Source organism: Schistocerca cancellata, chromosome 1, assembly GCF_023864275.1.
Source record: "Schistocerca cancellata isolate TAMUIC-IGC-003103 chromosome 1, iqSchCanc2.1, whole genome shotgun sequence".
NCBI lineage: Eukaryota > Metazoa > Arthropoda > Insecta > Orthoptera > Acrididae > Schistocerca > Schistocerca cancellata.
Genome location: NC_064626.1, coordinates 1,017,586,647 through 1,017,609,952, shown reverse-complemented (window position 1 = coordinate 1,017,609,952; position 23,306 = coordinate 1,017,586,647). Strand labels below are relative to the sequence as shown.

Sequence of the window (23,306 nt, the reverse complement as noted above, 5' to 3'; positions counted from 1 at the left end):
TCTGTTAGCAAACTTTCGTGTGTATTTGTATGTGAATTTTACTTCACATCAACGATGACAGTTATGGCAGGTTTCAAAATAGCATGTTGACTGTTTGGAGTGCTTAAAAAAAATTTGAAACCAGTGCTGTTACTTTCAGGTTTATTTTGGGCAACATTTGCAATCATATTTGGTTTGATTCTTGAAGGAGTTAACAACTGAGGTTTAACAACCAGTCCTGTTGCAGGATTAAGTCAAATCAGGTGTTTTGTCAAGTCAAATCAGGTGTTTCGTCATATTATCTTAATTTTAGGAGACAATCTGATCAGCCCTCTTAGATTGTTTGCAGATGATGCTGTCATTTACCATCTTGTAAAAACATCAGATGATCAAATTGAACTGAAAAATGATTTAGACAAGATATCTGTATGGTGTGAAAAGTGACAATTGACTCTAAATAACAAAAAGTGTGATCATCCACATGAGTACTAAAAGGAATCCTCTAAATTTTGGTTACATGAAAAATCACACAATTCTAAAGGCTATAAACTCAACTGTGTACTTAAGGACTACAATTACAAATAATTTAAATTGGAATGATTGTGAAGATAATGTTGTGGGGAAAGCAGATTGGAGGCTGAGATTTATTGGCAGAACACATAGGAAATGTAACATGTCTACTAATGAGACGGTTTACACTACACTTTTCCATCCTCTTCTGGAGTGCTGCTGTACAATGTGGGACCTGCATCAGATAAGATTGATGGAGGACATCAAAAAAGTTCAAAGAAGGGCAGCTCGTTTTGTATTATCATGAAACAGGAGAGAAAGTGCCATGGATATGATACCCGAATTGGGGTGGCAGTCATTAAAACACAGGAGTTTTTTTGTTGGGGCAGGACCTTCTCATGAAATTTCAGTCACCAACTTCCTGCTCAGAGAGTGAAAATATTTTGTTGGTGCCTACTTGTTGTGTTGTTGTGGTCTTCAGTCCTGAGACTGGTTTGATGCAGCTCTCCTTGCTACTCAATCCTGTGCAAGCTTCTTCATCTCCCAGTACCTACTGCAACCTACATCCTTCTGAATCTGCTTAGTGTATTCATCTCTTGGTCTCCCCCTACGATTTTTACCCTCCACGCTGCCCTCCAATACTAAATTGGTGATCCCTTGATGCCTCAGAACATGTCCTAACAACCGATCCCTTCTTCTGGTCAAGTTGTGCCACAAACTCCTCTTCTCCCCAATCCTATTCAATACTTCCTCATTAGTTATGTTGATCTACCCATCTAATCTTCAGCATTCTTCTGTAGCACCACATTTCGAAAGCTTCTATTCTCTTCTTGTCCAAACTATTTACCGTCCATGTTTCACTTCCATACATGGCTACACTCCATACAAATACTTTCAGAAATGACTTCCTGATACTTAAATCCATACTCGATGTTAACAAATTTTTCTTCTTCAGAAACGCTTTCCTTGCCATTGCCAGTCTACATTTTATATCCTTTCTACTTCGACCATTATCAGTTATTTTGCTCCCCAAATAGCAAAACTCCTTTACTACTTTAAGTGTCTCATTTCCTAATCTAATTCCCTCAGCATCACCCGACTTAATTAGACTACATTCCATTATCCTCGTTTTGCTTTTGTTGATGTTCATCTTATATCCTCCCTTCAAGATACCATCCATTCCGTTCAACTGCTCTTCTAAGTCCTTTGCTGTCTCTGACAGAATTACAATGTCATCAGCGAACCTCAAAGTTTTTATTTCTTCTCCATGGATTTTAATACCTACTCCGAATTTTTCTTTTGTTTCCTTTACTGCTTGCTCAGTATATAGATTGAATGACATTGGTGATAGGCATCAACCCTGTCTCACTCCCTTCCCAACCACTGCTTCCCTTTCATGCCCCTTGACTCTTATAACTGCCATCTGGTTTCTGTACAAATTGTAAATAGCCTTTCGCTCCCTGTATTTTACCCCTGCCACCTTTAGAATTTGAAAGAGAGTATTCCAGTCAACATTGTCAAAAGCTTTCTCTAAGTCTACAAATGCTAGAAACGTAGGTTTGCCTTTCCTTAATCTTTCTTCTAAGGTAAGTCGTAAGGTCAGTATTGCCTCACGTGTTCCAGTATTTCTACGGAATCCAAACTGATCTTCCCCGAGGTCGGCTTCTACTAGTTTTTCCATTCGTCTGTAAAGAATTCGTGTTAGTATTTTGCAGCTGTGGCTTATTAAACTGATTGTTCGGTAATTTTCACATCTGTCAACACCTGCTTTCTTTGGGATTGGAATTATTATATTCTTCTTGAAGTCTGAGGGTATTTCACCTGTCTCATACATCTTGCACACCAGATGGTAGAGTTTTGTCAGGACTGGTTCTCCCAAGACCGTCAGAAGTTCCAATGGAATGTTGTCTACTCCGGGGTCCTTGTTTCGACTCAGGTCTTTCAGTGCTCTGTCAAACTCTTCACGCAGTATCGTATCTCCCATTTCATCTTCATCTACATCCTCATCCATTTCCATAATATTGTCCTCAAGTACATCGCCCTTGTATAGACCCTCTATATACTCCTTCCACCTTTCTGCTTTCCCTTCTTTGCTTAGAACTGGGTTTCCATCTGAGCTCTTGATGTTCATACAAGTGGTTCTCTTATCTCCAAAAGTCTCTTTAATTTTCCTGTAGGCAGTATCTATCTGACCCCTAGTGAGATACGCCTCTACATCCTTGCATTTGTCCTCTAGCCATGCCTGCTTAGCCATTTTGCACTTCCTGTCGATCTCATTTTTGAGACGTTTGTATTCCTTTTTGCCTGCTTCATTTACTGCATTTTTATATTTTCTCCTTTCATCAATTAAATTCAATATTTCTTCTGTTACCCAAGGATTTCTACTAGCCCTCGTCTTTTTACCTACTTGATCCTCTGCTGCCTTCACTACTTCATCCCTCAAAGCTACCCATTCGTCTTCTAGTGTATTTCTTTCCCCCATTCCTGTCAATTGTTCCCTTATGCTCTCCCTGAAACTCTGTACAACCTCTGGTTTAGTCAGTTTATCCAGGTCCCATCTCCTTAAATTCCCACCTTTTTGCAGTTTCTTCAGTTTTAATCTACAGGTCATAACCAATAGATTGTGGTCAGAGTCCACATCTGCCCCTGGAAATGTCTTACAATTTAAAACCTGGTTCCTAAATCTCTGTCTTACCATTATATAATCTATCTGATACCTTTTAGTATCTACTTACATTGGGAGAAATGATCGTAATAATGAAATAAGAGAAATCAGAACTTGCACGGAAGTAACTCAAAAGTAGTTCAATGAACTCCCTGCCAGGCAATTAACTGTGAATTGTGCAGCAATAATGCTGATGTAGACATAGATGTACCTGACGTTGTGCACTTCAAGCACAATCTGTCACCCAGAATACATGTATGTCAATTTATCTCCTAATTTCTGGTTGCCATTCTCAAAGTTAATTACTTGCATAGTCCTGCTATGCAGTGCCACATGACCATTCTCTCAGACTACTTCGCTTTGTCACAATGTAATCTGCCCAAGCTACTAAATGACGTAAGCAGCTTATCGGTAATTCTTCTGTATTTTACGCCCAATGATTTTTATCCACAGCTTAAATCGCAATGATGGGTCAAGACTATTTAAAACAGCCATGTGCCTTGCTATAACATTAGCGATCAAGAGTAAGTGACAGTTATTAAAAAGATATTTCATTTGTTTCTGCTTGTTTAATTTATTGAGTGCACCTCTCTGGCCCTGACCTCCAAGGCACATCCAAAGAACAAGTGCTCTATCACGGAAGGTGGAGAGGTTTATTTGTCATGTCATCTTGTCGATGTCCAGATCTGACGACTTACAGTTTATCTGTGCAGATATAAAACTAGAGTGTGTTGAGTGTTTTACCCTTACCAGCTACCTAAAATATGTCTTTCAGCTCTCAAGAACATCTTTCGTCAGCCTAAGAGGAAAAGAGTGGAACCTTTTATTCCAAAGAATCCCATGTTACACTACACAACAGCTACTGTAATGTACAAAGATAAATAACTTAACACCAAGATGCCATTTTTCATTATCCCACCGAGCTGTTTTAATAAATTTCACCATTTAGTGACAGCATAAAGTTGTATTTACATTCCATTTTACAATACATACATACATTTTTAAAATACCATGAAATGCTAGTGTTTTAGGTAGAGCCAATGACAGTCTCACAGCAGCAGCAAACTGGTTTATTCAGAGAATGAACAGAAAGTACAATGTCCTTCAACAGACATCTACGTTAATAGTACTTTTATTATTCTGTTGCTTTAGCAAAAACAATGGTGATGTATCACAAATACTAAAATTATGAAAAGCATCTACTCATTACGTAGCAGAACACTGATTAACACACATAAGCAGAAGAGTCAGTAATATACTAACCTGAACTGCCTTCAGTTTTTAAGAAGAGATTGTTGGAGGAAATATAAGTTATCAAGCTTTAGATAGAAATGTCACACAATACAAGGTACCCACAAGAGGATTTTAAAAAAGGTGAAATGAAAGCTCATTTATTTTCATTTAGGGCTACACTTTTCCTTATCATACACTAAAGCTCTACAAGTAAAGGACAGTTGAAACATTTGTGGCTTCCATTTACTGATAAACACTGATATTTTATTTTTACCATAGCTAAAAATTTTAGTTATAGGTGCCAACGTGTAAATTCAGTCCTGAAGAATGGCAACTGATGTATCAGCAAAGGCTAAAAATTTTAGTTATAGGTGCCAACGTGTAAATTCAGTCCTGAAGAATGGCAACTGATGTATCAGCAAAGGCTTCCTTTTGTCAGGGAGCTTGTAAATGTCTATAAAGTCATACTGAATACTACAATGTACTACTCTATTCAATGTGATATATGTATTTGCTGGTGCTTACTCCAAAATAGCAGCTTGAAGACCATAGCTCCTCACGAAGATAAGTTTTCTTTATTAATATTCCAAACTGACAAAAATAATCTGAACCTTAATTAATTAACAATTCTCATGAGTACATACACACTTTGATTTTTACTTGTGGAATTAATTCACCATGGAGACTTAAAGGTAAAGTATCAACACTTAACAAATGTATGGTAAACCTAAGTCACTTTTTAGAGCGTGTGTGTGTGTGTGTGTGTGTGTGTGTGTGTGTGTGTTTTCTGAAGGAAGACTGTCTTGTCAATGTATTGTCCATACATTCTATGTGCCTGTTCACTACTCAGCAACTCTTCTATTTAGTAATTAGTTATCTGTCCTCATTTTTGCAATACATATTGGATTATCCATCAATATATACTACCTCATTATCAGTGTTTACCAAAGTATGAAGTCACATCTTAGCTGACAGGGAGAATTCAAAACTAAACATTAATTCATCAAAATTTAACAATACTGCATCTGCACAGTCACTGAATACAGTTACGCAAGGGACAATGATTAACACATCAAAGATGATGTATCACCATAATAATACAGTTGTATTACTTCATCATGACACTTTAAAGTAAATATCTGGTATCCCACATTTCATAGATTACACAAAATATGCAGTATTATGACCCAGAAGAGCTTCTCTGTTGAGATCTTGAGTGGCATTGTGTCTTGAACAGAACAAGGAACATGTTTGCCCACTTAAAGTTTGTGATACAAAATGTATTTTTCAATAAAGTGATCAGTCAATAAATTAACCATTTATATGTACACAGTTCATACTTTCTTTTCACATGTGTAAAACCTTGGAAATTACACTGAATTTCCATGATTCAGTCAGTCATATTCATGACTACTTTCACGTTTAGCAATGAGGGCATCCTTCTCTTCTTCAGATGCATCTTCAACTGGGTGTTGCTTAGAGGAGCGTGCAATCTTTGTGAGTCCTTCGGTAAGGCCTGATTGACTAATCCTGCAACAAACAGAAATTAAAAACATAACAAAGTGAACTATACAGATGATTATGTTTGAACAGCAGTATAAAATATAAGCTAAAAAAATGACTGAAATTTCAAATCCAAACAACAATAAAAGAATAACATGTGCTCACTGCAGGGCAAATAAATAGAAACAAAAAATAAAAATTTAAAAAAATTAACAGCAGTATGAATAATAAATAAGGTATCAGAATCACAAATTAATTGGACTGTGCTATAAGAATATCCCCCCATTTAAATGACATAATGTAAAATATTTCTAAAATTTAACACTCAATCTATATCCACTGCAAATGATCTAGAATGCAAATAATCTGCCACCAACTAATAGTTTCAATTTCCTGAAAGTTTGTTCATTTCTTCCTTGCGAAGCAGGAAACCTCTGTTTTCAAAGGCTAGTGTCAAGATTTCATTTATGTGTATTAGTCTTTTGTCACTTGCTACGCTGAAGCAAAGAAGTAGAAGGATAATGATCAGAATAAGTGGAATCACATCAGAAGTGTATTCCACCATGCCAGTTATGCACCAATCTGACAACACACAGACCAAGTTCAATGGTTGAGTCCACACAAAATATGGTGGCCGAGATGCAGTGATGAATTTTCGTCCTAAGCACTTGGCAAGTTCGTTCATTTGTTTGGAAGGGCAGGCCGACAGTGACTGCCATCCTTCAGCCAGATGTCAATGACAGAATCAAGGCGCATGGCCCACAATTTTTCTCAAATGATTTTACAGAAACTATTCAATAAAAAAAATCATTTTTGCTTTACTTGTAATTTTATATGTCAGGTTCATGATGATGTGCCCGTCACTTTGTTAATGGTCATAGTTATTGTGATATTTATGTGGAAGTAAGACATTGTGCAAAATTTGAAAAGGTTTTCAATGAAAACTAGGGGTTGCTATTATTTTGTGTTTGGTGCATATTACATAATATGTTGTTTCTTATGAAATTTAGTTAACAAATTGAATTTTTCTTTAGACTTGACTGAAAGTCTCTATCTGTCACCAATCTTGAGACAATTCATCTGACATAGCACACCCTTTTGCGATCGTGTCGTGCCAGCGATAAAGCCAGAGTGAAATATTTACAACATTCCTCATATTTCATAAATTGTTTGAGATACTGAAATGAGATTTAGACAAATGACAGCACGCAATGAGGGAGTATTTTTCCATACCGTTATTATGCAAAAATTCATTATCTACTATGTTAATCCACTAACTACAGACTTTTTTGATGAAAGAATGTAATTTTTAAGGACCAATATAAATGAAGACATTATGCATTTACTTTGTACCAATGATGTGCTTTTTCATAAGATACCGCACTTTTCCTCAGTTCCTCATGTAATAAACTTGATAAACCATTGTTTCAGAATTTTCTTGCGATTACATCTGCGCAACACATTCATGAGTTGAGACTGTGTAAACTCCACTGTGTTTTGGCAAAAGAAGCAAATTTTAACATAGCAAGAAGAGAAATGTGTAGGTTTTACTTGAAACTTGCCACTCTTGACACTTCTCTGAAGTGTCAGAAATAGTTAACAATCCAAGTAAAAATAAATTGGTGCATTTTTGGCTTAATTCTTTTTAGGTACTAACCAGAGCAGTGATGACAGATTTTTCTGAATGTTCACCATGTAAGTGTGGGTGTGGAGGCGCTCCACTTAATATTTACAAGAAATGTGAGTGCAGGCTTCAGTTTAGAATGGCACTTTCCCTCCAGCACTTGGCATTTCCTGTACAGCATCTTCCCACAACCCCCACCACTACCACTTTCCTCACGCATGCTCTGCCATCTGCATATCTACCGGCCACAGTATCCTGCACAGATTCTAGCTGTTGCTGTTCTGCAACTGGGAAACAATGAAGCACAGCATAGGTTCAAACAATGACCTATATAAACAACATAGACAGGCAAAGGCTGCGCCACATTTGGAGTCGATTGAAAACTTAGCCACCATGTTTTGCAACATAAAGTTGGGAAATACTAGTCGTCTGGCAGCACAGGATCATATGTTTGTTTTTGTTATACAATAGGATTTGCTGCTGCCAGTCACTGAAATTACAAGTTTTAGGAAATGATCCCAATAATGAAATGTGTTTGTCATATACTATGTCATCTGATGCACGATGTTTGCGATGTACGAGCTGCTGCATTATTTTTATAATTACCATTTACCTTTCTGTACAGACACAAGCACATTCATTTATAGCTTTCATATTCAGTTATTCTAATCAAATCACATTTCATGCTTGGGAAGCAGGCCTTGCATATTTATCAGGGGTACATTCAGCAGATTGTTTGTACCAGTATTTATAGTGAAAGCAAATGACGTGTAGACAAATAATTAAAAAGGTGGTTTGACACTTAATTATCACTGCTGTTGAAGAGAATATATAGACAGGACTTGTTTTGTCATTGTTGTTTTTATGTGGCTTTGAGCTGTTATAATGGATGACAAGACCGTTAGGTTTCAAGTCACATTGCATTAGCACAGTCGTTTCTCAGAAAAGAGCAGTTAAAAGACCTCTTGCTCAATGCATTTACGTTGAATGTTCATAAAGCTGTGTAACCCACTGTACGATTCAAAATCCTACAGGATACCACAAATCTGATATCAACCTGCCGCTGTCATCATGTAAAAGCAAGTATTACTGTTTTAACAAGCAAGAGCACTGGTTTTACAGCGGCATGCTTTCAAGTACCATTTGATAATGGATAAAATAAAACAATCATTTTATTGTATGTTATGCACTGAGCTAAGAAATGAATATCTACTGACAACTTAATAATTCTGTTGTAAACCTAAGAGAAATAAATAGAAATGAAATAAAAAATCCAGAATACACACACACACACACACACACACACACACACACACACACACACACACACACAGTCTCTGTCTGCCGAGGCCAGACTCAGTCATTCCAATGAAGACTTTTTGGCCAAAAGCTTACTTGTTTGGCAGTCTGCAACTCAGCATCTCTGCTATATGGTTTTCATAATATTGTCAAAACGAAATAAAATATATTTATGGCATACAGTAATTGGCAAGTATAATAATAAATAGTGCCCCATTTCAACCTACAGTTATTCGACATTAAAATGTACTTGAAACTATATTTATACAGTAAGTATACCAATTTACATGAAAGGCCCAGGGAGGGGGGAGGGAGGGGGGGGGGGAGAGAGAGAGAGAGAGAGAGAGAGAGAGAGAGAGAGAAAACAAAAGATGCTTGAAAAGTTAATCACATTTAACAGCAGCCACAAATAAGATCAAATTTTCTGTGCTCCTGAGAACTGCTTTAAGGGACAACTCTAATTTCAGTACCAACAATAAATTTTACAATTATGCTTCCTCTCACTGGAGGATATAATCTACACTGCCTGCAGCAAGTCACACTGTAGCATATGGTCATGGTAAACCTCATGAAATGACGACGTAACATGGCATCGGGTAATCTAGTCCACCCGCTTAGCTGGGTGGTAATATGCTTGCCTCCCGTGCAGCGGACCTGGGTTCGATTCCCAGCCGGGTTGGAGATTTTCTCCGCTCGTGGACTGGATCTAGTGTTGTCCTCATCATCGGCATGCAAGTCGCCCAAAGTGGCGTCAACTGAAATAAGACTTGCAGTTGTTGGCCGAATCTGAATGGGACCTCTCGGCCAACAATGGCATATGATCATTTCATTTGTTTTTCTTGGGGTAATCTAATATCTCCCTTGCCTCTTTTAATTTAATCTGGTGGAGGTGTGCTAGTACGGTACACCCTTCCGAATACCGGGGAGAACTGTAACTGCTCAAGTATATTGGCCAGAAAGGGAGGGGATAGGCTCATTTCTAGAGTTGAGGTGGTTCTGCTGGTGGCTACTGAATACACTGGGTGCAGTCATCTGCAAATCATGACTCACAGTGGCACAAATGGTACCACTGCATGGGCTCAGATGCTACTGTTGGTGTGCATGCAAAACATGTGCTTTTTTGTGTTCCATATTTTACACTGTTTTTGTGAGATTTTCTTATGTTGCTGTGCTCAGCTTTGGTACACGAATGTATCAGGTATTACGAAACCAGCTAAGTGCAAAATCTGTGCTTTTTGCATATTTATTTACTGATGTTTACATACGTAAGATGACTTCTGGTATTTCCTTTGTATCCAAGTAGAATCAAGTGTGTCAGATACATTCACTTTGAAAGCATAAGTCCAAAAATGTCACATAAAATTTAAACACGCTTTTCGCATTAACTGTATCAAAACTTGTGCGTGAATGATGATACAGAGTATGTTTTTCTACAATGAGATTTATGAAAACCATATTCTGTGCTATGACATCTGATGTAATCTAATGTTTGACAATTTTAGCAGTAGTATTAAAAGAAAGAAAGAGGGGAAGAGAGAAAGAGAGAGAAAATAAGAGAGAGAGAGAGAGAGAGAGAGAGAGAGAGAGAGAGAGAGAGAGAGAGGAGGAGGAGAAAGAAATATTTCCCAAAACTTTCAGTGTATATCCTCATGAATAAAGGCATATTCCTCTTGCAACATGAGTGTGTATTAAATGTGTTTATCATAAATTAACTCTATTTTTGTATTTGTTAACAGCAGTGATCTCAAAACAGTTTCACAAAATTTAGTAACTTTTATACCTGGTTTTTCTGTTGCCTTAATAGAAATCACATTTTTCATATTTCTTGTTTCAGTTCTTAAAGGAAACTTAATAATTTTAGCATCGATTCAGAAATTGAAAATGTATTGGCAAGAGGCTGTTCTGGCAGTCACTGAGGAAAAAAGAGTGCAACCAACTGCAGATTGTTGTGCACATCGGTACAAGCAGTGCCTGTCATCTGGGTTCCGAGATCGTACTTGTATCATTCCACCTACTGGAATCATGGCTGGTTTAGTCTTGCGCTCAGTGTTTTAATGAAGCTCACAATTTGCAGCACTCTTCCTGAACTGACTATGGCCTCCTGGTTCTGTGTTGAGTGGACGGCTTGAACCAGATACTGCAAAAATTATGCAGCATGCTAGACTTGCACCATACAGTTGAGAACTACTGGGTCTCCCTTTATGGGCCAAGTGTCCAATACACATCAGAGGCTGCTACCCAGGTAGTTGATTGTATCTGGGGTGCACAAAAGGATTTTTTTTTATTTTTTTATTTTAAATTAGGCAACTCTCCATCGAGTCCAGTCAATGACAGCTGTAGGAGACCTGAAAGTATCAGTATAAGATCCAAAGAAATGATCCCTAGGGGTGAATATATTAAAACCTTTGTCATTAATTTCTGAAGTATTCACAACAAAGTGTCAAAAGATTTCAAAATGTTCCTAAAAAACAGTGGTGTTCACAAAATATTAGATGGAAGATGGTTAAAACACAGAATTGATGGCAGTGAGATTTTTAGGTAAAATCTAAGTGCATATTGAAAGGACAGGCTAATGGAAAATGGAGGTGGTGCATTTGCCACAGTAGACAAGAAACTAAAATTCACCAAGACAGAAACCGAAGCTACATGCACAATTATCTGGGCAAAACTTGGTATCAAGGATGGATATAAACTTACAATTGAATCCTTCTATTGACCACCAGACTCACTCCCAGATGCATCTGACAACTTCAGAGAAACCTATTTGCTAGTATGTAAATGGCCCAATCATACTTTCATCATCAGATGAGACTTCAGTTATCCAACACTCAGTTGGAAAAGTTACTATTTTGTAAGTGATGGGTAAGATAAGATTTCCTGTGAAATATTACTAATGTCTTCTCTGAAAACTACTTAGAATAGATAGTACAGAAGTCTAATCATGCTGGAAATCTACTGGATCTATTGGCAGCAAATATACCAGACTCTTTGAGGGTGTCCACAATGAAACTAGTATCACTGATCATGAGGCAGTTGTAGCAATAAAGATAACCACAGTACAAAAGGCAACTAAAAGAAATAGAAGGATTTACATCTTCAAGAAGGTACTCGTAGATACTGTCATATCTCAATAAGGAGCTAAATACACTTAGCTCTGGAGAGGAGCATATGGAAGGACTGTGGCCCACTTTTAAAAGAATAGATGATCAGTTGACAGAAATGTAGCAAATATAAAAGTTCATGATGGAAAGTACCCTTCATCATTTTCAATCACTGTAAAGAAACTTCTAAAGAAATGGAGAATGCTGCACAATAAGTGTAACATAAAGCAAAGGGCCAAAGGTACAGACATGCTGAATTAAATGGCTTTAGCTCTCAGGAAGACAATGCGTCAAGCCCGCAACAACTACGGTAACAAAATATTATTAAAAGATCTCTCACACAACCCTAAGAAATTCAGGTCATATATAGAGGCTGTTAGTGGTACCAAAGTTAGTCCAGTCACTCATGGATGAGACAGAAACTGAAATTAAAGATAATAAAAGCAAAAGAAAAAATGCTGAACTCTTTTGTTTTCAGATGTTACTTTACATAGGAAAATAAAGAGCATGCTCCAATTTAAGTTTCACATTGTTGCTAAGATGAGCGGTACAGATATTAATGACCATGGTGTTGAGAAACAGCTGAAATCGCTAAAGCTGAACACAGCTCCAAGACCCGAAGGAATACCCATCAGATTCTACAATGAATTTGTGGCTAAGTTAGTCCCTCTTTTAACCATAAAATATAGTATATCCCTCAAACAGGAAAAAGCATGCACTGTAGTTGGAAGAAAGCATAGGTCACACCCAGCTACGAGAAGGGATCAATAAATCCCTGACACTGATTTATTGTACAGTCATAATACTTTGAGCTCAAATGTAATGAGGTATACTGAACAGAATGACCATTCTCATCACAAGCAGCATGGATTCCGTAAACATCAATAATGTGAAGCTCAACTCGCACTTTACTCACGACATCCTGAAAGCTGTGAATCAAGGCAATCAGATAGCTACAGTATTTCTTGACTTCGAAAAAGCATTTGTGTCAGTACCGCACCTATACTTATTAGTGAAACTACAACTGTATGGGGTATAAGGTGAAATTTGTGACCGATTTCTTGATAGGAAGGATGCAGCACATTATACTGGATGGAAAGTCATCGTCAGATTTACAAGTAACTTCAGATTTGTCACAGAGTAAGTGTGGTGTTACCTTTGCAGTTCATGTTGTTTTTTAATGACCTTGCAGACAATATTAACAGTAACTTCATACTTTTTACGTATGGTCTAGTTGTCTGCAATGAAGAACTGTCTGAAAAATGCTACAAAATTTGGGAACTTGCTTTTTATGTTCAGATATACAAAATTTTGCGCTTAAAAAAAAAGTAGTCTCCTATGAGTATAATGTTAATGAATCACAACTGAAATTGGTCAATTCGTACAAATACCTGGGGGATAATAATTTGTAAGGATATGCAATAGAATGATTACATAGGTTCAGTTGTAGGTAAACACCATGGCAGACTTCAGTTCACTGTTTGGATCCTACGGAAACGCTATCAGTCTGAAAAACAGATGGGTTGCAAAACACCAATCCAACTCTGCGAGAATATTGCTCAAATATGTGGGACCTATATGAAATAGGACTAACAGGGCTTATCGAACATATACAAAGAAGGGTAACACAAATGGTCACAGGTTTATTTGACCCATGGAGACGTGTTAAGGAGATTCTAAAAAAACTTAATTGGCTGGCACTTGAAGACAGACACAAAACATCCACAGAACGCATTACTTACAAAGTTGTAGAACCAGTTTTAAATGATGGATCTAGGAATATACAGGGTTATTACAAATGATTGAAGCGACTTCACAGCTCTACAATAACTTTATTATTTGAGATGTTTTCACAATGCTTTGCACACACATACAAAAACTCAAAAAGTTTTTTTAGGCATTCACAAATGTTCGATATGTGCCCCTTTAGTGATTCAGCAGACATCAAGCCGATAATCAAGTTCATCCCACACTCGGCGCAGCATGTCCCCATCAATGAGTTCGAAAGCATCGTTGATGCGAGCTCGCAGGGCTTGTAGCAATTGTAAAAGGTAAGGTTTCTGCTTTAGCCTTTTCCGTAAGATTTTCCAAACCGTCGGCTGTGGTACGTTTAGCTCCCTGCTTGCTTTATTCGTCGACTTCTGCAGGCTACGCGTGAAACGTGCCCGCACACGTTCAACCGTTTCTTCGCTCACTGCAGGCCGACCCGTTGATTTTCCCTTACAGAGGCATCCAGAAGCTTTAAACTGTGCATACCATCACCGAATGGAGTTACCGTATTTAATCGAATCTAAGCCGCACTCGAATCTAAGCCGCACCTGAAAAATGAGACTCGAAATCAAGGAAAAAATTTTCCCGAATCTAAGCCGCATCTGAAGTTTGAGACTCGAAATTCAAGGGGAGAGAAAAGTTTTAGACCACACCTCCAAATCGAAACAAAGTTGGTCCATTGTAATATGAGACACAATTTAGGTCGAATAAATGACGATACAGCTACAGTAGTTTGGTTCGAGTCATAAGCTTAGCAGTTAAGCTGCACCAGGTAGCCATTGCTATGCGTCAGTCGCCCCGTCCGTATTTATACGGGTACCCTTCCTTTTTCACGTGCTTCGTCTGGTTTGAATTGATTGCTTATTTTTCTTTGATCTGATAAGTGCCGTTCTCTTTGTTATAGGTGTTTACGTCACTCTAAGCTGAAAATGCATTACTGTACTGTCATGCATTGTTTGTCGCATTCTGATAATGAGTGTTTACGACCTGTTACCGTTCGCGGCATGGCTTGCTTTTGTGCGCGCTACCGCCGCTTACAATTTTAAAAAAAAGAGAGAGTAATCGTCTCATTATCGAAACAATGGCAAGAGACTGCTATTTGTTGTTACTTACACTGCTGCTTTCTTTGGTAATGATCAACAAGAACCAAATAATAAGCTGCGTATGATAGAAGATGTTCTGAACGAGAGTTTAGCGAAAATTTTTCTCCGTTTGAAAATCTTTGCAGACGTCTCTTTAGTACATTATATTCTGCACAGAAATTAGTCATCTTAGATTTAAAAATCTAGTCAATTGCCGTGCTTCAATTCTGACTGTATCACTATTAGGCATAAGAATAATACGAATATAAACATTACATGATATGTATATTCTTCCGCATTTGTTGTTGTCTCACTCTAGTTTCGTAGTTTATTAGGCAGACAGGATTTAAATGTGATAGCAGCAAATATGAAAGAATGCATGGCAAAATGTTTATATTCGTATTATTCTTATGGTGAAGAAAATACTGCGTGTGATTCACAATTCATGAAAGTTCCTATTAGCAACAATCTCTTCTCACAGGTAGGAAAAAATTCATAACGTAGAGTTGGCCATATTGACAAACATCCCTAACAATCTTGCCAGTCGGATTTTCGTAGTACATTGCAATTATGCTACATTCGAAGATGAACAATACGGAATTTGTATTTACTTCGTCGGATAATGTATGAAAATGCAGTGGTTCGAAACTCGGGGCGGAGAAAAAAGCTCGTCTTCCACCTTCTTTTTTAAGTTTTTTACTGATGCAGAGGTTTTGGCGCCAGTATTTATCTCTGTGCCTGCAAAAGCATGCCCGTGTAGCGCTACACATATTCGAAGGCAGAAGTTAGTTGTGGCGGCACCTACCAACATTTTTCAGAACTTCCACTTACTTTGCACTCGATTCTAAGCCGCAGGCGGTTTTTTGGATTACAGGAACCGGAAAAAAAGTGCGGCTTAGTTTCGAGTAAATACGGTATCAGTTGGTGGATCTTTGTTGAACTTCGTCCTGAAGTGTCGTTGCACTGTTATGACTGACTGATGTGAGTGCATTTCAAGCACGACATACGTTTTCTCGGCTCCTGTCGCCATTTTGTCTCACTGCGCTCTCGAGTGCTCTGGTGGCAGAAACCTGAAGTGCGGCTTCAGACGAACAAAACTTTATGAGTTTTTCCTACGTATCTGTAGTGTGTCGTGACCATATGTCAATGAATGGAGCTACAGTGAATTTATGAAATCGCTTCAATCATTTGTAATAGCCCTGTACTACAACCTTCTATAAGTCAGTCTCTAAGGGATAATGAGGATAAGATTAGGCTAATTACAGTGCACACAGGGGTGTTTAAGCAATCATTTCTCCCACACACCACATATCAGTGGAATGGGTGTAAGTCCTAATATGTGATTTGATCCATTATAAATGGTTCCGAAAGCCTGCGACTGTGAAAACAATAGGTTTGTTTATAAATAACTCATCTGCTACCAGTCACGATTTTCTTTATTTTATTTTTCGCACAATGCGTTTCGGGAAATGATTCCCATTTTCAAGTGGTTTTTTTGTGTTTGTTATGCCATTTCTATGTGATGTTGCCAATTGTGTGAGAGTCTGCTTCATTTTGTTGACATTTCGTGTGAGATTCTGCACAAATGGACCATCAGGAAACTTAAAATCAATGAAATTAAGCAGACACTAACACATCGACAATATCACATAGAAATAGCATGTTGTTGTTGTTGTGGTCTTCAGTCCCGAGGCTGGTTTGATGCAGCTCTCCATGCTAATCTATCCTGTGCAAGCTCCTTCATCTCCCAGTACCTACTGCAACCTACATCCTTCTGAATCTGCTTAGTGTATTCATCTCTTGGTCTCCATCTACAATTTTTACCCTCCACCCTGCCCTCGAATGCTAAATTTGTGATCCCTTGATGCCTCAGGACATGTCCTACCAACCGATCCCATCTTCTAGTCAAGTTGTGCCACAAACTTCTCCTCTCCCCAGTCCTATACAATACCTCTTCATTAGTTACGTGATCTACCCACCTAATCTTCAACATTCTTCTGTAGCACCACATTTCGAAAGCTTCTATTCTCTTCTTGTCCAAACTATTTATTGTCCATGTTTCACTTCCATACATGGCTACACTCCATACAAATACTTTCAGAAACGACTTCCTGACACTTAAATCTATACTTGATGTTAACAAATTTCTCTTCTTCAGAAACGCTTTCCTTGCCATTGCCAGTCTACATTTTATATCCCCTCTACTTCGACCATCATCAGTTATTTTGCTCCCCAAATAGCAAAACTCCTTTACTACTTTAAGTGTCTCATTTCCTAATCTAATTCCCTCAGCATCACCTGACTTAATTCGACTACATTCCATTATCCTTGTTTTGCTTTTGTTGATGTTCATCTTATGTCCTCCTTTCAAGACACTGTCCATTCCATTCAACTGCTCTTCCAAGTCCTTTGCTGTCTCTGATAGAATTACAATGTCATCGGCGAACCTCAAAGTTTTTATTTCTTCTCCCTGGATTTTAATACCTACTCCAAATTTTTCTTTTGTTTCCTTTACTGCTTGCTCAATATACAGATTGAATAACATCGGGAAGAGGCTACAATCCTGTCTCACTCCCTTCCCAACCACTGCTTCCCTTTCATACCCCTTGACTCTTATAACTGCCATCTGGTTTCTGTACAAATTGTAAATAGCCTTTCGCTCCCTGTATTTTATCCCTGCCACCTTTGGAATTTGAAAGAGAGTATTCCAGTCAACATTGTCAAAAGCTTTCTCTAAGTCTACAAATGCTAGAAACGTAGGTTTGCCTTTCCTTAATCTTTCTTCTAAGATAAGTCGTAAGGTCAGTATTGCCTCACGTGTTCCAACATTTCTACGGAATCCAAACTGATCTTCCCCGAGGTCAGCTTCTACCAGTTTTTCCATTTGTCTGTAAATAATTCGTGTTAGTATTTTGCAGCTATGACTTATTAAACTGATAGTTTGGTAATTTTCACATCTGTCAACACCTGATTTCTTTGGGATTGGAATTATTATATTCTTCTTGAAGTCTGAGGGTATTTCGCCTGTCTCGTACATCTTGCTCACCAGATGGTAGAGTTTTGTCAGGACTGGCTCTCCCAAGGCCGTCAGTAGTTCTAATGGAATGTTGTCTACTCCCAGGGCCTTGTTTCGACTCAGGTCTTTCAGTGCTCTGTCAAACTCTTCATGCGGTATCGTATCTCCCATTTCATCTCCATCTACATCCTCTTCCATTTCCATAATATTGTCCTCAAGAACATCACCCATGTATAGACCCTCTATATACTCCTTCCACCTTTCTGCTTTCCCCTCTTCGCTTAGAACTGGGTTTCCATCTGAGTTCTTGATATTCATACAAGTGGTTCTCTTTTCTCCAAAGGTCTCTTTAATTTTCCTGTAGGCTGTATCTATCTTACCCCGAGTGAGATAAGCCTCCACATCCTTACATTTGTCCTCTAGCCATGCCTGCTTAGCCATTTTGCACTTCCTGTCGATCTCATTTTTGAGACGTTTGTATTCCTTTTTGCCTGCTTCATTTGATGCATTTTTATATTTTCTCCTTTCATCAATTAAATTCAATATTTCTTCTGTTACCCAAGGATTTCTATTAGCCCTCGTCTTTTTACATACTTGATCCTCTGCTGCCTTCACTACTTCGTCCCTCAGAGCTACCCATTCGTCTTCTAGTGTATTTCTTTCCCCCATTCCTGTCAATTGTTCCCTTATGCTCTCCCTGAAACTCTGTACAACCTCTGGTTTAGTCAGTTTATCCAGGTCCCATCTCCTTAAATTCCCACCTTTTTGCAATTTCTTCAGTTTTAATCTACAGTTCATAACCAATAGATTGTGGTCAGAGTCCACATCTGCCCCTGGAAATGTCTTACAATTTAAAACCTGGTTCCTAAATCTCTGTCTTACCATTATATAATCTATCTGATACCTTTTAGTATCTCCAGGATTCTTCCATGTATACAATAACAAACACAAAAAATGCATTTAAAAATGGGAATCATTTCCTGAAACGCGTAGTGTGAAAAATAAAATAAAGAAAATCATGACTGATAGCAGATGAGTTATTTATAAACAAACTCTAATATGTGCTACAATGTGAAGTACAGTCTACCACGAATTACATAGTGGTTTGCAGAGTATGGATGTAGATGTAGGAGATATTTAAAGACAGCTGGCACATGGAGTGAAAGCTCATTTAGCATTTTGCAGTAATGTTTCCATAACCAAACAAAGTCCTCTGGTCTGGAGCCATGTGGAAGGCTTCAACTAAAGTTTCAGATAATTCTGTGACGCTCTTGAAAGTATGGATTTTTTGACTTCCTCTATTGGGTGGAGTATTTTAGAACACACCCCTTAATAGGTCAAGAGTACACTATATTCAGGAACCTGCTATTAGGGTAGCAGAATACAAACGGCTAACCCCTCCTCAGACTTGATGAATTATGTACTGATTTCGGAGAAGGGAGATAATCAGTCCCATTAATTGCAAAGGGTAGCATTCATCATCGCAAATAGAGGCAAGAAAACAGATATAACATTAATTAACTGTAGTTGCCTCCACGAAAGCTTCCAGCACTTGTCTCACATATAAAGTGAAACACTGCTTGCAAACTACTAGGAACAGAAAGCTGGATGAAATCAGAAGTGAACAACAACAAAAATTTTAATCCCAATTGGAATTTATATCGCAAATTTGTGCTGGACACTAGTGATGAAAGTGTGTTAACAGCTGCAAATAAGATGATAATTCCTAGTGAAGCTCAACAGGCAAGTTCCATATTTCTAGGTATCTGGAAATCATTTGACACAGTGCCCCACTGTAAACTGTTAACAAAGCTCCAAGCATACTGAACAGGTTCTCATATACAGGAGTGCATCGAGGACTTTTTATGTCATAGAACCCAGAGCACTGTCCTGGACAGCAAGGTTCATCAGAGACAAAGGTATCACCACGAGCATCCCAGGGAAGTGTGGTAGGACCACTCTTGTTCTCTATATATGTAAATGATCTGATGGATTTGGTGAGTGTTTGCTGATGACGTTGTAGTTTATGGGAAAGTGATATAATTAAGAGACAGTAGGAGGATACAGCAGTAGAAATTCTCTTTGGTGTGATGAACAGCAACTTGCTGTAAATATAGAAAAACATAAGTTAATGCAGATGAGTAGGAAAAATAATTAGGTAATGTTCAAATAAAGTATTAGTGGTGTGCTGTCTGATAGAGTCACGTCGATTACTGTGAAACATCTATTTTACGTTTTTGTGGGGTCCAGACTTAAAATCCTTAAAATTGAGGAAAATGCAGAATCAAGAATAATGTTAAAACCACCAAAACATAAGCAAAAACACATGTAATTGGCATATATGATTAATAATCATAGTCCTCACCTATAACGTGTATAAAATCTGCATAAATGAAAGAAGTTAAATGTACAATAATTTGTGGTAACGAATTTCATTAGTTCTTAAGAAATCACAGATGTTTAACAGCAAGTAAGAACTCATCAAAAATTGAAATTGGTATCTGGGTACAAGGTAATCAAGCTGTATTCTGACATGCTATGACCACAAATTATACATCAAAACACACATATTTGAGACATCTTCCCTTTGTGCTCATCAAAAAAATTGATGAACATGGTGAAATAATTGGAAAACTGTGAAGTATAGTGAAAGGTGCTGGAATTTAACAGGTGGGGGAGGGGGAGGGGGGTTTCCTTCTGTAGCAATTTGGTTGACTGGACTTCAAGCGTGTACACACTCAGCTTGAGACATATTTTTGAAACATTTTTCGAGCCACTTGATGTGGACACCTGTTGGAACCATCTAAATACGGAAGCATCTATCTGTAGCAGTGTCCATACAGATCAAAGAAAACAATGTTTCAGGCCAGCTACCACATGCCACCACCACACAACGCAGGTGTACGTTTTTATGTCGTACTGTGTCATCTGCCATGTAGAGTTGTTAGTGTTTTGTTTTCTCTTCCTGTATTTTTTCCAGAAAAAAATTAAAAAATGCAGTGGATGAGACAGCAGACTGTTGAGTTGTTATTATTGAACAAAACTGACGACTGCTTGTGGAATATATGAAGCAAGCAGTATGAGAACAGAAATAAAGCAAGGCGCTCTGTAGAAAACTGCTGCTACATTTGGAAGAATACTGAGAAAGACTGTGTAGGAAACACAATGAGAACATTTGTCATAGCTTGCTTCAAAACATGAAATGATTACTCAAGGCTCTGGAATGAAACTCCCACTGACAAAAAACTAAGACTAACAGCTTGTTTGATTGTAATTGCTTTCCTGAAATTTCTATTTCTTTTTTTAAAAAATGTGGAATCCATCAAAGTGGAATTACGGAAACTAGAGCTGCCTCCCATATTCAGTTGCCATATGAAGCAAATTTTTCCTACCAGTTGTTCTTTAGTATGTTTTTGCTCACCAAAGACAACAACTGTATGAAATGAAGTGTTCGACAAAACTGAAAAAAAAAAAAAAATGCTATCTACCAAATCTGTCCTTAGAAATTTTGGTCGCATGTTACATCAGGATATGGATCAAATCCATTTATCCACTCACTCAGCAACCCTAATGGAAATGAAATGGAAGGATGACAGGGAGAAGGCTCAAACAGTTTCACTGAGGAAAATCATACTGCTGTTTCACTCTTTAGGTACCAAAATGATAGGCCACTGGATACAAAAAGCAACTGGATCTTATGGGATAACAACGTGTTTCCACACAGAGTATGCAAAACAACTTGCTCCTCTTCTAGCAGCAATCCATAACAGATCATTAGAGGAACAAAGCATTTCAAGGGAATGGAAAAATAGGAATGTTATTCTCACTTTTAAGAGCACTTTTAAGCCAGCACTTTCGTTTGGTAAGTCACATTATCTTTGTTTTTAGACATATTTTTCCCACGTGGAATGTTTCCCTCTATTATATATATATATATATATATATATATATATATATATATATATATATACAGGGTGTTTCAAAAATGACCGGTATATTTTAAACGGCAATAAAAACTAAACGAGCAGCGATAGAAATACACCGTTTGTTGCAATATGCTTGGGACAACAGTACATTTTCAGGCGGACAAACTTTCGAAATTACAGTAGTTACAATTTTCATTAACAGATGGCGCTGCAAGTGATGTGAAAGATATAGAAGACAACGCAGTCTGTGGGTGCGCCATTCTGTACGTCGTCTTTCTGCTGTAAGCGTGTGCTGTTCACAACATGCAAGTGTGCTGTAGACAACATGGTTTATTCCTTAGAACAGAGGATTTTTCTGGTGTTGGAAGTCCACCGCCTAGAACACAGTGTTGTTGCAACAAGACGAAGTTTTCATCGGAGGTTTAATGTAACCAATGGACCGAAAACCGATACAATAAAGGATCTGTTTGAAAAATTTCAACGGACTGGGAATGTGACGGACGAACATGCTGGAAAGGTACGGCGACCGCATACGGCAACCACAGAGGGCAACGCGCAGCTAGTGCAGCAGGTGATCCGACAGCGGCCTCGGGTTTCCGTTCGCCGTGTTGCAGCTGCGGTCCAAATGACGCCAACGTCCACGTATCGTCTCGTGCGCCAGAGTTTACACCTCTTTCCATACAAAATTCAAACGCGGCAACCTCTCAGCGCCTCTACCATTGCTGCACGAGAGACATTCGCTAACGATATAGTGCACAGGATTGATGACGGCGATATGCATGTGGGCAGCATTTGGTTTACTGACGAAGCTTATTTTTACCTGGACGGCTTCGTCAATAAACAGAACTGGCGCATATGGGGAACCGAAAAGCCCCATGTTGCAGTCCCATCGTCCCTGCATCCTCAAAAAGTACTGGTCTGGGCCGCCATTTCCTCCAAAGGAATCATTGGCCCATTTTTCAGATCCGAAACGATTACTGCATCTCGCTATCTGGACATTCTTCGTGAATTTGTGGCGGTACAAACTGCCTTAGACGACACTGCGAACACCTCGTGGTTTATGCAAGATGGTGCCCGCCCACATCGCACGGCCAACGTCTTTAATTTCCTGAATGAATATTTCAATGATCGTGTGATTGCTTTGGGCTATCCGAAACATACAGGAGACGGCGTGGATTGGCCTCCCTATTCGCCAGACATGAACCCCTGTGACTTCTTTCTGTGGGGACACTTGAAAGACCAGGTGTACCGCCAGAATCCAGAAACAATTGAACAGCTGAAGCAGTACATCTCATCTGCATGTGAAGCCATTCCGCCAGACACGTTGTCAAAGGTTTCGGGTAATTTCATTCAGAGACTACGCCATATTATTGCTACGCATGGTGGATATGTGGAAAATATCGTACTATAGAGTTTCCCAGACCGCAGCCCCATCTGTTGTTGACAATTGTAACTACTGTAATTTCGAAAGTTTGTCTGCCTGAAAATGTACTGTTGTCCCAAGCATATTGCAACAAACGGTGTATTTCTATCGCTGCTCGTTTAGTTTCTATTGCCGTTTCAAATATACCGGTCATTTTTGAAACACCCTGTATATA

At 38.4% G+C, this 23,306-nt stretch overlaps 1 protein-coding gene and 1 long non-coding RNA gene across 3 annotated transcripts in view; one reads left to right on the top strand and one right to left on the bottom strand.

Moving 5' to 3' along the window:
* The first annotated feature begins 4,060 nt into the window (after positions 1–4,060).
* On the top strand, positions 4,061–5,359 carry LOC126089290 (uncharacterized). The gene is made up of 2 exons (XR_007520624.1): positions 4,061–4,685; positions 4,759–5,359. It is a non-coding gene; the product is annotated as an uncharacterized LOC126089290 (long non-coding RNA).
* Positions 5,134–23,306, bottom strand: part of LOC126089262 (protein GPR107) — a 172,246-nt gene continuing 154,073 nt past the window's right edge. For both annotated transcript variants that reach the window (XM_049906896.1, XM_049906897.1), the window contains exon 13: positions 5,134–5,917. In XM_049906896.1, the coding sequence (XP_049762853.1) occupies positions 5,782–5,917 (136 nt within the window). In that variant the 3' untranslated portion in view covers positions 5,134–5,781. The remainder of the gene's footprint in view (positions 5,918–23,306) is intronic.